Raw genomic sequence first — 16,160 nt, 5'->3', positions numbered from 1 at the left:
GCAGAATAAAAAGTAAATTACTAGAGCCTCATTAGCTCCTACCAAACTCTATCTTCTGTGCCTTACTTAACATAGTAATTAACGCGTATTTATGCGAGGTGCATAGCAAGCTGGTGGCACTTACCATTCAGCGACTACCAAGTCTGAAAGAAGCATTATTCATCTATTCTCTGAACAACAAAATAGGCAAAAATGCTTCTGTCTTTAGCTAAAACCGAGGAGACAGCATGATTGGCGGTCCAAGGTCCGAAAGTGGTTATTATTATCTTGAAAGCGCACGGATACTGTATTTGTATTTGACATGCAGATGTTTATTTGATTGATATTATCGCATCTGTTTAACACAGACAGTTATAGTGATTGCTGAATGTTGTCTTCTGTATTCCACAGGCGCGCGTCAAATATAATTGCACAAAGCTCCAGAATTTATCCGGATTTTGACGGCTTTCCAAAGCCTGTGACGGTGATAGATATCCGCCCTCCTTCTACTGGGACCGAAATTTTCACGTCGCGACCCCGTGTAGAAACCTAATCATTCAAGCCTTCGGCTAAGAGCAAAGGGAGAACGCGTTACACAATGATTCGTATCTTTTACAAATAAAGCAAAAGCAAGAACAACAAAGCTGATCGGCCGTCAAGAGACCTCCTTTATCCTCTTCATTATGGTACATCCGCTCTGGCGTGCTAATTAAGCTCTCACTTTCGGCAACTCATCTAGTATTTGTGGCACGCAAGTTTTACTTCGAACTCGATGCGGCACCCACCGCTTATGCAATAATGTATTGCATATTGAGCGACAGCAGTCCCACTTTTCAAACTAAGTGTTCTGACCTTTTTTAGTCTGCCATCATAAGGCTTGGCGCTTAGCAGAAGTGACTTCACTGTGGTGTGGGTTGTACTGCCACAGACGCTTAGTTGAGGCAATCCTGGAGGTGATCTCCTTGCGTAATATAATAACTGGTGTGCCGTCTTGTGACAGATAAACTAGTTCTATATATGTTCAGGCGAAGCTTAAGGACTCTGACAGCGCAAAATTTTGTCTCAATATAAACCTGAACTCGAAATATGTTTGTACCCCATACATGGCGTGGTTGGATAGAGAGAGCAGTGAACAGGCTAAAACCCGAAGAAATAGTTGCCACGCACTTCTCTCCCGGTCAATCTTTGTGAATAGTGAATTCAATTCTAATAGATTACAGAGGCGCTTTTCTTGCGGGCACGAAGATATGATGGCTATCAAGAAAAATATGGGATTGTCCGAAGTCAATAGCAAATCCATTGTTTGTTGCCTCAAGCTCAGATCAAAAGACATAAGCAGTAATGAGCCGCAACCTTAGATCGATACAGATAGAAGCGATCGTATAGCGCGGTCACCAGATTGTATGCCAGCTGTGGCAGAAACCACTACCGCGTGACAGCAGTGAAGCTTTACAAATTTGAGACAAAAAATCTTGAATTACCCAGGCTGTCTTAGGGACTGTAACTATCCCCTCAACTCTAATATAAGCTCTTCTGTAGCTGGAACGTTTCCCGAGGTATCTGCGCGAGAAATTTCAAGACGATGATATCACTCAAAATCGGTACGGTTAATATCGGATGAAGAGCTCGTTCCATTATATGTAATAGATGAGCCTGCCTTTGTCCCTTAGAGCACTTGCAAAGCACATATTGCAAAATATGCGATAATGTATCGTCAAGAATTCGTGATATGGTGACAAGAGACCAATAATGCATACTACTCCCATTCGGAAAGTGCGTTACAAAATTGACCTGTAATATATTGCGTCAGGCGCAAATTTAGGGAGCAGTATAACTTCATGGAAGCAATCTTTCGCGTGAGGCACGGAATTGAGTGAAAAGTTTTCGACTCAGCGCCAACTTTCCTGATTTACAGTTCATTCTTCTCAATGAAAATATCGAGTAGAAGGATCTCGTCGGCGTCAAAAACACACTTCTCTATTTTCGTTAAGCAGCAAATTGATGCGCATACACTATAGCGCTGCTCGCAAGGGTTCAATAGGATATTCCACATCTGACTTTTAGCCCTCTGCACAACTATCGTTGAAGAACACCATGGAAGCTGTATCACCAGATGGTTGAACGTCGCTGATCCATTGAATAGATCCTTTGGTGTGAAAGGCCTTTTCTTAGAGTATCCAGCTCGGAGTACTCACCGCACCGAGAGGAATTTTGCTGTTCCTCATGGGTAGTTGACGATACCATCAGCCAGACACTGTAAATGATTAAACTGCAACCGACCCTGCTGTCTTGCGGCACATTCTAACAAAAAATTGGCGATTTCACCGAATCATGGCTGCATTAAGCCTATTGTAAGATGTACAATTCGTCATTTACCGCAAGCATTTCCAACACAGATCGCTGGCACCAAGATGGGAGATCTACTCTCTTTAACCAAATTGACTTCGAGTATCGCACTGAAGAAAGCGCCTATTGTTCTCTTGGCAAGGGCCATCGCCATATGAGGCAATATTTGATATCGGGTACCAAGTCAATTTATGACGCACTCCCCGATCCAGCGGCAATACATGTGGTGAGATATCTTGTCACCACGAATTGAGATTTTCAAACAGAAGATAAAATAGAACAGTTTTTCAAGTTGGCTTTCCCTCTCATCGCACTCGATTCTCAGCGAGTCATCTCATTGACGGACTCGCCTATCACGGTGGATAGATTAGCTCCCTTTATGGTGCTAGCCGTGCTGATTGAACACTTCTTCACACATACTGGGGGAAGTTCCATTAGCTAAATAAGAGCTTTGCCGGAAGCTGTGAGAAAGTACACACAACCCCTGGAACTATCGGTGTCTTTCCGTTAACAAACAAAAATATTTTCGCTAGAATCATGTATATATCCAGTTCCGCACAGACACAGTACACGAAAGTACTGAATTTGAAGTAACATTACATCAAGACAAGGATATATCATCCTTATTTACTCCAGGGCCTGAACTTTATACTGGCATTCAGTCTACAGTTGCATTCTAACTCCACTGGCTCTATAACAAGAGATATCTACTTGCATATGTGCTTCACCTCTACCAAAGACACCATCTGGAGACCACAACAACTTCCGCTATTTTTGGTCTTAGCCATCGCTGACTACCGCTTCTGTCATTCAATCCTTGCCAGAGGCAACAAGCAGTATCATTGCTGTCGCTTTCGAACATTCAATATCCTGCTATCGCGGCTTTGTACCCGCGCCTAAAGCGCTTCTGTTTCCTCGTAAAAGCTCTAAGTAGTATATTTATAAATACACCTAGTGAACCTGCGCGTTCGTGTCACGGTCACCACTTTCGCCTGAACGGCGCATTATCATTAGCAGCTTAAAGAAGCGTGAGCGTGAAGCACCTGACGTGGACCGAAAATATACTCTTCAGCACCTTGCTGCGACCTTAAGTGACGATCTGGGCGAACTACTCACGAGGATATGATTGGCAAAAGCATTCCCGGGCTAGAAATGCGCAGCACCTTTTATTAATATTAAGTCGATCCGTTAATGGTGGCGTTTTAATACGCCATACCTGAAATAAGGTCATACTTTGTGTCTAGGTCTAGGAAGAGACAGCATTTCACGTTCTCAAAGTCCTCATACTTTGCATGAAAACGTATTAAAGCCTTCGACACTTTCAAAGTAGTTTTCGTTGGAAGACATACGGATAATATATTTGTATTTGACATATTCAATGCCTTGGCGTCTTCTGCGTTTGATTGTCGAGCATCGTACATTAATGATAGCACTCCTGAGTCTGTTAGGACCCTTTACAGCTTCACAAAGCTCGTGACCGTGACGTAAACAAACACGAACCCTATGCTGCGAGCCCACCTCTTTTTTTTCTCCAGAAAGTAGCCTTTTCAAAAGCTAGGAGCCGTTGATTTGCCTATATAAAGTAATCTTTACCCAATAGACTGCGCTGTGCCTACAGAGACCCAACTTTTCCCTCTAGAACCGAGACCCAATTTCTCCCTCTAGATTGCCGGGAGACTCTCTGAGGAAGCCTGAGCTTGAATATCTTCCAACCGAGAGTGAACGGGGAGCACATGGCACAGTGATTTGTACGATCACAGATGAAATATCTGCAAATAGTACGGACCCGCTTGGTAGGCACGAGCTCGCTTTAATTTTCTTCAACGCGGCTAAGAAATAAAATGACACCTCTGACGCTTTCTTAGAGATCTAATTATTTGCCTTCGTGGCAGGAAAGCTGTCACTGCATTTAATATGGCACCAATTGTTTCCTTGATAAAAGTAGCATGGGCGCGGAAGGTCTCAGCGCAAAACTACTTGGTGAATTTCCATGCGTATTCTAACTCGCCTTCGCTAGAAGAAGGCCCCATAACATTGCGGTGATTAATAATCTTTTATCCGAAACAATGTTTTCTTACTCAAATGGTCTCTACGGCTGGACAGGTGGACAACTACTTAAACGCCTCGGTAGGCGGTGACAATACCAACGACATATGCTACTTTAAATCCCACCAAAGCGGGAAATGCCTTTATACAGCGATATAGCACGTTGATCTCATTTTCGCGCGCGGCCTCCAAGCTTGGTCGCTGCCAGTGAAGCGACGTGCTGTCGCTTCTTCTGAAGCACGACCCATACATGGCTATCCCACCTTCCTAAAAGTGCTGGCCACCCAATATTGGCGGACTCGCGATGGGTGTCATTTATTTCCCCGGCGACGCCCGAATCAGGCACTCCAGAAAGTGATTAATTAGCGCGCTTTAATTGCTGATGACTACTTTCAGGAAGCAATTATCGCTTCTGCTGCTCTTTGGGCCAGCCGTCGTTAATCTCTTCGATATAAACAACATACATATCTTTATCGAGGAGTGTAGCTTTTTGAGACAGGTAATCGAACACATCGTGTTTCATTTTCACAGAGTCGATAGTCCTCACGACTTGGTCGTTGGATCGACTACAAGTGCTACAAAGTGAAACAAGTCTACGTGAATCAAGTAGATATGACGACATGAATCAATTCACTACAACGACAACCTTCTTTTCCCCAACTCTCCTATATAAATTCCATCTTTGCTTTTACGTTGCATTGTTCCCTTTTCAAACAAATCAAATTGTTCAAATCACTTTCATACCATACCGAGATCTTACCGGTTCTACCATAATTCCCCCTTAATGGCACGTAGTCGCAGTCAATCTCCCGTTCGTTCTCGTCGTCACGGCGGCTCGTCCTCATCTCGTCGTGGTCATCATGACTCATCATCTCGTCGTAATCAACATCACGATGTTCTTCCCGCGTCTTCCGAAAAGAAGGAGATAACACTAAGTATTGAGGAAACAAATGAATTACGTCGTTCCTTGGGATTAAAACCACTTGTTCTCGGTCTCTCAAAGAAAGAACAAGCAATTGTAAATGTTCAAACAACATTGAAACAATATGAAATGGAACGAGAGCAAAAGGAGATACAAAGGAAGGTACAGCACTCGAAAACTCGACGTGAATTAACCCAAAAACTTCAGGGTGAATCACTTGGAGAACAATTACAAGCGACATGGAAAGCTCAAAATTCGGGTGAAACTCCACTTCATGATGCTTTAAAGTGGGTGAAAGAGTCTCGGAAGCGAGAAAAGAAGGAAAAAGCAAGTGAAAGTGTTGAAAAGGAACGATATGATGCTCAAGCATTAGCTGGAATGACTGTTGGCCATGCTATGGATGAATTTCAAGATGGAAAAGATGTGATTTTAACATTAAAAGATCAAGAAATATTAGAAGATGGCAAAGAATTAAATGAACACGATGATGTGTTAGTAAATGTTGAAATGAGTGAGAGAGAGCGACGAAAAGATCGTGAAGAGCGAACAAAACGTGCAGCTTTACCAGTTTATTCTGCATATGATGATGAAGAATTTCTTGAAGTGAATAGTAGACGAAAGAGGAAGATTACAAAGATTTTAACACAATATGATGAAGATGAAGAAGCGCGAGAAGTTGAAGCAAGTCGAAAGTTTCAATTAAATGCATTTGGAGAGTCACAAAGTGTTGTGAAGGAAAATATACCGGAAGAGAATGAAGTGGCTGTGATTTCATTATCGATGAATCGAATGAAACGAGTTGAAGACTATTATACGAAAGATGAAATGGCAACACAGTTTGCAAAACGTTCCAAAAGTATTAAAAAACGAAAGAAAAAAACGTTGCGTCGTCATAAAACAGTGTTGGATGATGACATGGAAGTTTTATTGAAAGAGAAAGATGATGACGAGATTGAAAGTCGTGATTTGGTGGCGCAATTGGAATCTGAAGCCATGAAGACGAATCTCATTGGATCGAATGATCGTGGAAAACGAAAACAAAATGATAAGAAAGATGAGGTGGATGTGGATAAACTACAACGATTTCAAGATGCACGTGAGAAAGCGAATGCAGTAGCAGCTGAAGCATTAGCTGCTAATTCGAAATCAAGTCAAAAGCTTAAACGACGTCGAATGGATGAAAATGAATTGATGGATGATGCTATGGAAATGGAACGAGAACTTGGTGCGTCACTTGCTCGTGTTCGACAATTGACAAAAGAGAAAGTAAAACCTGTAGTTCTTACAAGTGAAGAACGAATTGCAGAGCTTGTTAGTCAAAGAATTTGTCACGAAGAAAACCGAGTGTCATCTCTTAACACTTCCGACAATACACTTGATGGTAGTGAACACAAACAAATTGGTCAAGTGTTTGGTGGTGGGAATCTTACAGAAAATGCTGTTGTATTTAACGAAGCCACGGACTTTGAAACACGTTTACGTGATGCAATGGAAAAGCGTGCAGCTCAATTCCAAGCTGAAGCCGAGAAGTCGATGAGTTTCAATGGATCAAATATTGAAACACGTCAAAAGGGTCAAAGTGAAAAGCCAAAAGAAAGTGATGATGAGGACGAGGAGAGAAAAGAGAATGAAGTATGGGGAGAAGAAGAACCATTGGTTGGAGCAGGAATGGCTGCAACGTTAGCACTTCTTCGTCAAACTGGTGATTTAAAACAAACACGAATTGAACGACAAGCTGGTCGAGCTAATGATGTACGAGATCGTACATTTGATGCTGATTTACGAATAAAAAATGGTGTAAAACTTGACTATCGCGATGAATTTGGACGTTTATTAACGAAAAAAGAAGCTTTTCGAATGCTTTCGTATAAATTTCATGGTCATGAACCAGGCAAGAGAAAGAAAGAAAAGCGATTGCGACAAGTGAAAGAAGAATTAAAAGCTCAAAAGCTGTTGTCAGGAGAAGGAAGTAGTAAAATGATGAAAGTACTTGAAAAGAAACAACAACATACGAAAGAAGCACATGTGGTTCTTTCGAGTGGAGTGTAAACAAGTGAGTTCGTTTCATTCTCATTATGTTTGATTACCCTTATATGGCTATGAATGTAAAGAATCGATTGATTCTTGTGCAACTACAACAGAAAGAAACGCAGTGTTTGTACTTGATGAAATGCTGTGATCAGTATGTAATCGATTGGCAAATGAAGTGGATGGTTCTGCTGCTTTTGGCGTTGAGACGGTAATGTATCCAGAAGTGTGTTCGTGTGCCATTTTATTATGACTAATACTTTTACTTAGACAAAGATTTGGAGGACCGAAAGTTTGGACTTGTTGACTCCGTGCAGCACGTTCAGGATCAATAAATTCATGAAATTCAAGAGCTTGTTGCATATCATGATGTACTTCACGAAACATCCGTACAATTGTACCCATCATGACTAGTTCTCCAGCATTTGAAGATACTGCGTAAAGAGGTGATGGCATGATATATCCAATCAATAGAGCAAGAGCCCCAAGAAGCATCCAGATCCATGGATTTAAGCACGTCGCATGAACCATATACGAGTAATGAGAACCATAATTCCACAATTTCATTCCAACATATAGAGATAATATGACGAGTACAAGTGCCGGTAAAATTGCACAGATTGTATGAGCAACATTATCTCCTTGAAGATGATAGAAACTTGTTACTTCAGGCATCATTGTATTTGTCCAGTGGTATGCAATTAAAAGGTTTAAAATGAGTAACCCAAAGCTAAGAAGCCACACCATGAAGCGTAAACACGTCGATAGTAACCATCGACGACGACCTAATGTACCTCTTGCTCTTGTATTTGTCCCAATGCTTCGACATTCTCGATGATCACTTTCAAACGAGATTCCACAGAAATTTACTGATTTGTGCTTGTGTACCAAATACGCCAATTCATAATACACTAATAACAACATAGGAGTGATACATGCATGGAACGCTAACATGGCTTGAGTACTGGTACATCGTCGATCGATGCCTGTTGTAGCCATAATGACATTGTCAAAGATAAGACTGATACAAATGAATGGCTACATGTCTTGTCAATGATTAGAAATATGATCGAAATAGCATTCATAAGAGACGCACCGTGAGGAGGAAGGCTGCAGTCGTACAATATTTCTTTGCGTATTTTATCGAGTAGATGAAGAGTACGATTCCAATGCCAACAAACGACCAAAAGAACGGCACAAAGGCAGGGAGGACATGAAGTTTAGAAGTATCGTCTTGAGCCATTTCGAACTTGTTTACTTGTGGCTATTCTTAAGAATAAGAAGAAAATTTCAGTCAACGTGCGTCAATCACAGATCCGGTCAAATGGTCAAGAAGACAATATGTCATTGAAGCCATTCCGGTAGTCATTTTCACGGGATTCTTGTCCTTATCCCAGCTGCATAGCAACTCAGGTGCTGTATTTTTGGAATCCTTTCGAAGTCGTCACTGAAGATTCAGTTGATTAAAATGTATACCATCTGGTTCCTTAAATTTTGACCCATTAAAAAAGAACATCGTGGACTCTTGGTATGAGGAAGATAAGACGTATCACATACTTCATGATGACACCGAAAGTTGAGAGGATATGTGGTTAGAATGCTATCGGCTTTACTGGCTCTCGCTGAGAAATAGAAAGAATAAGAGATTGGTTTAATTACAGTGTTTTTTACTTTATACAGACAAACGTATACAGAATTAACCCTGTAGATTAGTTTAATAAATGAGAGATATTGCCACTATTTTCCAATATTTTATGACGTACTATAGGTCTTACGTGTGTAATGTGTTTGGTAGATAACACTAAGTTTCTGGTCAATCTGCACCTATTTTCAAAGCGTCGCCTGATGCACGTGCTATGTTGTAACATCATCCACTTTGTCATGTAAATTTGTTGCGAGCTATTTAAGCTCATCCTTCGGCGTTTTGAAGTGTACTTATTGATATAAATTGATTGTCCATGCGTAAGGCACAGGACAAAGATAACTTAGATTCCAATGAGCTATGTTGATTAGCTTTCCTTACTCAAAAAAATGTGGTGCATGTAGATCACAGATAAAAAAGGGAAGAGGAGGTGTCTTCAATTGTGAAGATGTCAGTCAGATACCGAGACATTGAATCGGTCACTCCGACTCTAACCTGTATTTATTGACAATAATGTTGAACCGATGTGTAATTATGAAAAGCATCAACAAGATTAAGGCAACTAGAAGGGGTAGAAGTCATTACAAAGCTTTGTTATTGATCTAAGAAGATTGTAGTGAAAGCAGCCTGAGATCTTGAACTAGTCGCTGCTTCTTTTTGTGTGACGAGAACAGCTACCTATTCGTACACCCACTCGTCATCGTTGGAGGACCATTCGACAAGACCCTCTGGGAACCAAAGACTGATTTCCTTGTTGGCTGAATCAACCGAGTCCGAGCCATGACAAACGTTGCGACCCACGTCAACACAAAAGTCACCACGGATCGTGCCCAGCGCCGACTCAGACGGCTTGGTGGCACCGAGCATTTTACGGCCCTCAAGAACCACATTGTTACCTTCCCAGACCATGCAAGCCACAGGCCCTGAGCTCATGTATGCAATGAGAGACGGAAAGAAGGGACGACCAGCAAGATCGGCGTAGTGTGCTTCCAAGTGATCTATTGACGGGCGAGCGAGTTTGAGGGCTACGAGCTTGTAACCCTTGGTCTCAAAACGCTTGATAATTTCGCCCACGAGATGACGCTGGACGCCATCTGGCTTTACCATAATATAAGTACGTTCACGAGCCATGATGAATTGATGAGGATATTCGTAGGAGAGAAATCTTTGGAAAATGATGAAGGAAGGGAGCTATTGATGGTGGCAGAATTGGAAGATTTTAGCGAATCAAAAAATTATTAGATTTTGTTTTAATCTAGGGATGGGGACTCTTGAAATTTAATTCTTGTCTTATGTTGCTTTATGGTCGCTGAAAGTGCGAAGCGACGAGAAGACGAAAGGTTTGATTTTCATCAAAACCGAGCTCTTCTAGCATTTTCTCGGCATGTAACACCAGCAATGGATCCACTTCCATAATAGTCTCATCGTAATTTGCACAAGCACGCAGTACACGTAACAGTGCTTCACTTTGTGGATGATCTAAAGCAAAGCCGTAGAGTTGAAACGCACGTTGTATCGTCATGGCACGTGGACAGTATTTGCATGCGCAGAGATAGTCATCGAGACGTGGTTGAGTGTCAACTAATCAAAGAACAATCAAGTATTTGTAAATGAAAATGACGCAAGAAAGTGCAATGCACGACTGAACCTTTATAGAGCGACTTGGTGCGACGTAGCTCTGATTCATGAGATTTACTACTGCCAAAAGTTGGTGACTGCCGACGCAGATTAATACCTGTTGACATCATATACCACGTTAAACTCTAAATTTTATTACGTATAGGAATAAAGACTAACCCGATCGAGGGCAGGAGTTTGGAGCAGGGAGCAAAGCTCGAGCCTCAGGCGACAAATCATCGAACTCTTCGTCGTTTAAAGTCGGAAGTACCTTCTCTAACTTTTGATCATTCTGAATGTCGACACTGCCGTCGGTTGAAACGACCACCACTGCCTTGTCTTCAAGCTCTCGACCACTTAATTTTGATTGCGGGGTATCTGGATAGCACTCTATCATACCATCATCATTGCTTGACGCACAGTCTCCGTGATCGAACGATAGTGATGGCTCGTAGTCGTAAATTGGCATCAACACCTTTGCCTCATTTCTACTAAGCGTTCGAAATCGATTGCTTCTTTTCCATACATCTACTACACCACAAGAAATGCATGAGGAACCCACAATGAAATGCATTGACCTCATTTACCATCTGATGGAGTCTGTGCGCAGCAATTGACAGCACCCATCAATATCGTGCACGCTTTTTTTCGTTGAGTATCTCTTAAGTTTTAAATCTTTAGAATGTCGAAACAAACGTAGCTCTTCAACATTTCACATTGAGAAAGAGCAGTCGTCAAGCAGCTCTGGAGGTTGTTGCCGTGCCTTTCTCATACCGACATGCTCTACTGGTTTTTAATCAATACCGGTAAATCACGACCAAGTGGCAAAGACTACATGGAGACGTCTTCACAGCCCGAATTTGATCAAGAAAATCTTAACGAGGATGTTCAGCGTATGCGTATACTTTGGGTGAATGAGCTCGTGCGTTTTTTGCTTTTGTATGTGATTGTGTGTTTTGTCATCACTCGCTTTTGATGATTAATAGAATGCTCCAGAGATCTTGCCATACGACGATGAAATGGTGACTGAAATGGTGGAACAGATCCGGAATCAACAGGAATACGTTGATTCAGTAAATGAAGATCGTGCACAGCGTACAGAAGAGACATCATTTGTCAATAAGCTATACCAGATGGAAATCGACCGATTGCGTTATATAGTCTCATCGTACCTCCGCACACGTCTACGCAAGGTGCCGCCAATGTAATTCTTTAACATACTGGTCTTCATTTGTGCTAAATTTGAGGATGATGACATAAGCTGTAGATTGAAAACTTTGTTTTTCACATTCTTGAAGATGAAGAGCTGATTCAGCGACTGTCAGTGAAAGAACGGGACTTTGCTCAGCAGTAAGAAATTGTTCATTTGCTTTTGAATGACGTGAAACATTTATATCCTAATTTAATGTCTTTTGATTAGATTTGCAATGCTTTATGAATCTCATGTTAACAATCTGGCTCTTGACAAGTTTTCAAATGAAAATCGCACCCTTACAGCTGAAGGCATGGGTTAGTATCAAATCGCGTTTCATACTGACATGAGTACTCTCGTTTTCTTAAAACGAATGATTTTTGCAGTTTCCAAGCCGAATCTCGACAATTTTGTGTTTTGCCAAGGCAAAGAAGCAGGTGGAGTACAATGCGATGATAAAGGCGGCGATTTTGTGCAAGTGACGTCAGCAGATCGCTACGTACTGCGTTATCGAAGTGTTCAGGAGCACGTTCGAGCAGGAACAATCGACCTCATATAAGGATATTACACAAAATTTTAAAGACGAACATTGCCGCTTAACATTTTAAAATAAGTTGAGACACGATCGCCCGACAATAAGAGACTACTTTCCAGCCTATACCCATAACGCACTTCAATCAAATCTGAATTATATCTGGGGTAAATAGAGTTTGGAGCACAGTCTCGAGTTGTTTAATGTCTTTGCAATGTTGTGGTCTCATCTTTCTCTGATCATAAATTGATTTCAACAGAATCCAAAGGATTTGTCGATCACCATAATGGATTAGCAACGGACGCTGCAGCAGCTATGCAAACGAAAAATGCTGCTGGCTGCAAAAGCATAAGTCCATTCACAGCATCAGTGATACAGCAAAATCATACAAACAATTATTAGAGCTTTTCAGTTACGTACCACTAAAAATACTTCCTCTAGCACGAGTACACCAACTTGAAAACACTCATAGTGCGTAAAGTTGTTTTCAGGAATCTCAAATCTCTCGTACAAATGAGGTGTCAGCATCACGATACGTGCAAATTCCATGGCACTCAAGAGCAAGTACTGTAAAGAAAGTCAACTTAAAGATCCTCAACCAAAGCGAATTTACTATAGAGAACGTACCACGATCGTCCAGCTCATACGTTCCGAGCGCACAGCTAGCAGACCAACAATACCCACAATAAACATAAAAATGTTGGATAGACACAAGTAATTGCCGGATGCTAGCAACCCAAGTAGCATTTGCAATCCAGCAATTACGCGAATACGCTCTGATCGACGTGCAGTGGATGCCCATTTGCGCTTCTGCTGCTCAAATCCACCATAGCAACGAGGTGCAGTAGATGTAGAAGTTGTGGATGATGCTGCATAACTACGCGGATAGAGTGGATCGTACTCGCGAGCCGACTTGTGCTCTGACATTGCACTGTTAGTTGAGCTTTTTAAATAATAGATAAATGCTTTGCTTCTGTGCTGTAAGGACAATTGTGATGATTGGTCATAAATCATAAGAGATAATAAATAGAGGATTGTGATTGGATCATATGTGGTCTTATTATGCTCATGTCACTTCTCGTGTCATCAAAGCAAGATCGCAACACAGTCCCTGGCGTTGCCTGGAAAAAGAAAAGGTCGTACAGTACATTTGCCTTAATAACGCTTGTAAATTTCTTTCTAGGGATTTAATAGATTATCGTTACTTAATGACACCTATCGTTACATAATTCGTTATGTACCTGCAATCTCGTTTCAGTCAAATATTGCGTAACCTTATAACCCAACATTATACAATAAATCTCTTATTTTGTGTGACTTACATTTGAACACATTAACAATGTCATGGTCTTTATTTATTTGTCTACATCTTCCGAAGTGCCTCACGTTCCTCATGTTCAAGACGCATGGCTTCCTTAATCGCACGACTTTCGGCCTCGACCCATCCCTTTTCGATATCGTCGTACTCGGCAGGGTCAGCAAATTCGATACCACGCATCTTGGAAAACTTATCGAGAAAGCGATGGCTTTCCACCTGGTCATACTTTTCGATAAGCAAATTGTACGCATCCTTTTCAGAAATGCCTTGCTCAATTAGCGTTAGCTGCTCATCAGCAAATTCGTAAGCGGTTTGGTCGTCGACTACGCCATCACGCTGTCTCATATAAAGCTCCGCTAGTCGGTCCTGTGGAAACTTAATAACCGGCACCGTATCGCGATCATGACGCGGTATCGGAGGTGGTGGAAAACGGTCTACCATTGAAACCCATGATGGACGGTGCATTCCACCGTTACGACACAATCCCTTTACCAGACGGATCATGTCCACCGTACGCTTCCGAGCCCGACCCATAGTTTAGTGTATGGTTATAGTGGAGAGCTAGTCTGTGTCTAATAATTATTGGCTGAAAATTAGGAGCTAAACCAGCTCTACCGGTATTCGTACTTGCACTGCAATATTTTACTGACATGCGTGACGACAATTGTGGGCAATAGTGTGAGCATAATGTATGCAATATATTCACTTAATAAGATAATGCGATAACTCAAGGGTAGGTCAAATAAGTAAATATTCTACGAAGAAAGAAATTGGTAGATCAAGTCAATTTCAATAGTAGATGTGTCACTTTGCAGAATTTTTATTGAGTGTTTATCGGTATGAGTAAATATCATGTAGAAACACCGGTGATAGAATCAAATTCTTATACGAGACAGACATTTTGACTTTTGCAAGATAATTCATGGTTGAGTTATATCTCCGACTATATCCACTTTTTTTGGGTTGCAGTGCTCTTGTAATGGTGCTTGAGCTAGTTGAAAAGAATAAAATCAAGCTAATAATTGTGATTATGTGTGTTGGTTAGGGCGGATTCGGCTTCTGTCAGTGGTTTGCCGCCACGGATGTGCGTTTACACGTCATGCTTAAAGAATAGTCAAAGCTAACACTTGATATTGGAATCCCAGACCGAAATTCAAGGACTGCTTCATCATATGTCGCTGAAGCCATTATTGACGACAGTCCCCCAGCTGCTAACAGCATTGCTACTTCTATACTATGCATGTACATTTTCGCGAGCATCAAGTGCCTTCGTGCATCGCATGTTAGTGACATCCTCTCTCCACAAAAGTATCACAAGCCTTACCTTGGCTTCATTCATCTTTTCGGCTTTCCATTTGTCACTTAGCGTTTGTTGCTCAACTCCAATTTTGTGGTGAGATGCTATTATTAAGCTCATCTTCTCTTCGATGTTAACTTATGCGTTCCGATACATTAGTCCTTTCAATCCAATGGGATATCAACTCGATCAAATTGTGAGCTGTCCGACTTCCGTGGCAAACTTAAATGTATTCCCACGACTAGTCTACAGCTGTGTGACATATATAATGCTGCTTGCTCTTGCTAGCATTGAGCCTGCACAAATCACTAAGGACCTGAATTCTCGTGTGCACAAGGCCAACTTCATCACCTTTTCTCGACGTGAACCTATATATGATGCTTCGCCTTCAGTTTTTTAAGTTTTTGTCAAGAACATATCCTGCACTTTATCGTAGAGGTGTAATTTATCAAGTCATATTAAGTAAATTATGCTGAAATCACTGCACCAAGTGCATCCATGGATCTTCAAGAAACGAAGGCTGGAATAACACTCGCCCTGGTCCGTCCTTCCTGCCAGAATGTTGTATTTCTTGTACACGCATCTCCTCTCTATGTTGTGCTCCTGTATACTCTGTCTTGACGGCAGCTTCATCCTTTACATTGCTCCATTCGCTAGTCTCGAGCTCCTTCCACGGATCCTCTAAAAACGACGGCATAAAGAACTTCAAAGCATCATGTACGACCTCATTCGGTCTTTTTTTTCGTTTATACTGCGTCTGATGATACCTATCATCGCGATTTGTTCTACATTTCTGCTGCTGGATACCTCTGTGTCCCCTCGTGCGTCCTCGTCCACCACGGTGATCTCCAGATATTTCAAACGCTGGCACATGCTGCTGGAACTTTGGCTGACGCTTTTGCATCTGATGCATCATTTGTTGCAATTGCGGTGGCATCGGTAGTGAAGACTCACACTGGATTGCACTAGGTGGAGGAGGCGCCGGGTGCATATTCACTTGACTTTTGGTTCATAGCATAAAACCTTCGTATAATATAGTGTACACCACACTTACTACATAAGAGATTCCAGCGAGACCTGCTTACAAAGTAAGTACCCCTACGTTCCCCGCTCTAGAGACCGTCGCACCATCCATCATTCTAGAGTAAACCATCACTCTTGCACCTTCACGACAGACTTGTTGAAGTGTGCTGTATTGTCCTGTGTAACTTAGTGCTTGCGGTTCGCTACCTCTCTCGATT

The 16,160-nt window shown here is 41.7% G+C and overlaps 9 protein-coding genes across 9 annotated transcripts; 3 read left to right on the top strand and 6 right to left on the bottom strand.

Moving 5' to 3' along the window:
• Positions 1–5,155: 5,155 nt before the first annotated feature.
• Positions 5,156–7,628, top strand: PHALS_14290 (U4/U6.U5 snRNP associated protein; the record flags this gene model as incomplete). The annotated part of the gene is made up of 4 exons (XM_024730073.1): positions 5,156–7,216; positions 7,281–7,346; positions 7,405–7,532; positions 7,592–7,628. 4 exons carry the CDS (start codon positions 5,156–5,158, stop codon positions 7,626–7,628), a joined length of 2,292 nt encoding a protein of 763 aa, XP_024580386.1.
• Positions 7,629–8,031: 403 nt separating this feature from the next.
• On the bottom strand, positions 8,032–8,564 carry PHALS_14289 (uncharacterized protein; the record flags this gene model as incomplete). The annotated part of the gene is made up of 3 exons (XM_024730072.1): positions 8,032–8,051; positions 8,116–8,359; positions 8,418–8,564. The coding sequence occupies 3 exons, from the start codon at positions 8,562–8,564 to the stop codon at positions 8,032–8,034; spliced, it is 411 nt and encodes a 136-aa protein (XP_024580385.1).
• A 1,077-nt stretch (positions 8,565–9,641) lies between these two features.
• Positions 9,642–10,094, bottom strand: PHALS_14288 (nucleoside diphosphate kinase 2; the record flags this gene model as incomplete). The annotated part of the gene is made up of 1 exon (XM_024730071.1): positions 9,642–10,094. One exon carries the CDS (start codon positions 10,092–10,094, stop codon positions 9,642–9,644), a length of 453 nt encoding a protein of 150 aa, XP_024580384.1.
• A 169-nt stretch (positions 10,095–10,263) lies between these two features.
• On the bottom strand, positions 10,264–11,049 carry PHALS_14287 (uncharacterized protein; the record flags this gene model as incomplete). Its single annotated transcript, XM_024730069.1, has 3 exons — positions 10,264–10,544; positions 10,612–10,698; positions 10,761–11,049. 3 exons carry the CDS (start codon positions 11,047–11,049, stop codon positions 10,264–10,266), a joined length of 657 nt encoding a protein of 218 aa, XP_024580383.1.
• Positions 11,050–11,358: 309 nt separating this feature from the next.
• Positions 11,359–12,331, top strand: PHALS_14286 (hypothetical protein L915_10086; the record flags this gene model as incomplete). The annotated part of the gene is made up of 5 exons (XM_024730068.1): positions 11,359–11,502; positions 11,567–11,773; positions 11,848–11,930; positions 12,001–12,089; positions 12,159–12,331. 5 exons carry the CDS (start codon positions 11,359–11,361, stop codon positions 12,329–12,331), a joined length of 696 nt encoding a protein of 231 aa, XP_024580382.1.
• Positions 12,332–12,582: 251 nt separating this feature from the next.
• PHALS_14285 (uncharacterized protein) lies at positions 12,583–13,231 on the bottom strand (the record flags this gene model as incomplete). Its single annotated transcript, XM_024730067.1, has 3 exons — positions 12,583–12,642; positions 12,725–12,871; positions 12,932–13,231. The coding sequence occupies 3 exons, from the start codon at positions 13,229–13,231 to the stop codon at positions 12,583–12,585; spliced, it is 507 nt and encodes a 168-aa protein (XP_024580381.1).
• Positions 13,232–13,667: 436 nt separating this feature from the next.
• PHALS_14284 (uncharacterized protein) lies at positions 13,668–14,156 on the bottom strand (the record flags this gene model as incomplete). Its single annotated transcript, XM_024730066.1, has 1 exon — positions 13,668–14,156. One exon carries the CDS (start codon positions 14,154–14,156, stop codon positions 13,668–13,670), a length of 489 nt encoding a protein of 162 aa, XP_024580380.1.
• A 388-nt stretch (positions 14,157–14,544) lies between these two features.
• PHALS_14283 (uncharacterized protein) lies at positions 14,545–15,319 on the top strand (the record flags this gene model as incomplete). The annotated part of the gene is made up of 4 exons (XM_024730065.1): positions 14,545–14,598; positions 14,668–14,706; positions 14,768–15,015; positions 15,079–15,319. 4 exons carry the CDS (start codon positions 14,545–14,547, stop codon positions 15,317–15,319), a joined length of 582 nt encoding a protein of 193 aa, XP_024580379.1.
• A 78-nt stretch (positions 15,320–15,397) lies between these two features.
• Positions 15,398–15,910, bottom strand: PHALS_14282 (M-phase-specific PLK1-interacting protein-like; the record flags this gene model as incomplete). Its single annotated transcript, XM_024730064.1, has 1 exon — positions 15,398–15,910. The coding sequence occupies one exon, from the start codon at positions 15,908–15,910 to the stop codon at positions 15,398–15,400; it is 513 nt and encodes a 170-aa protein (XP_024580378.1).
• Positions 15,911–16,160: the final 250 nt, after the last annotated feature.

Source organism: Plasmopara halstedii (genome assembly GCF_900000015.1).
Source record: "Plasmopara halstedii genome assembly, contig: Scaffold_816, whole genome shotgun sequence".
NCBI classification, from domain to species: Eukaryota; Oomycota; class Peronosporomycetes; order Peronosporales; family Peronosporaceae; genus Plasmopara; species Plasmopara halstedii.
The sequence above is the reverse complement of the archived record's forward strand: the minus strand, read 5'-3'. Positions and strand labels throughout refer to the sequence as shown.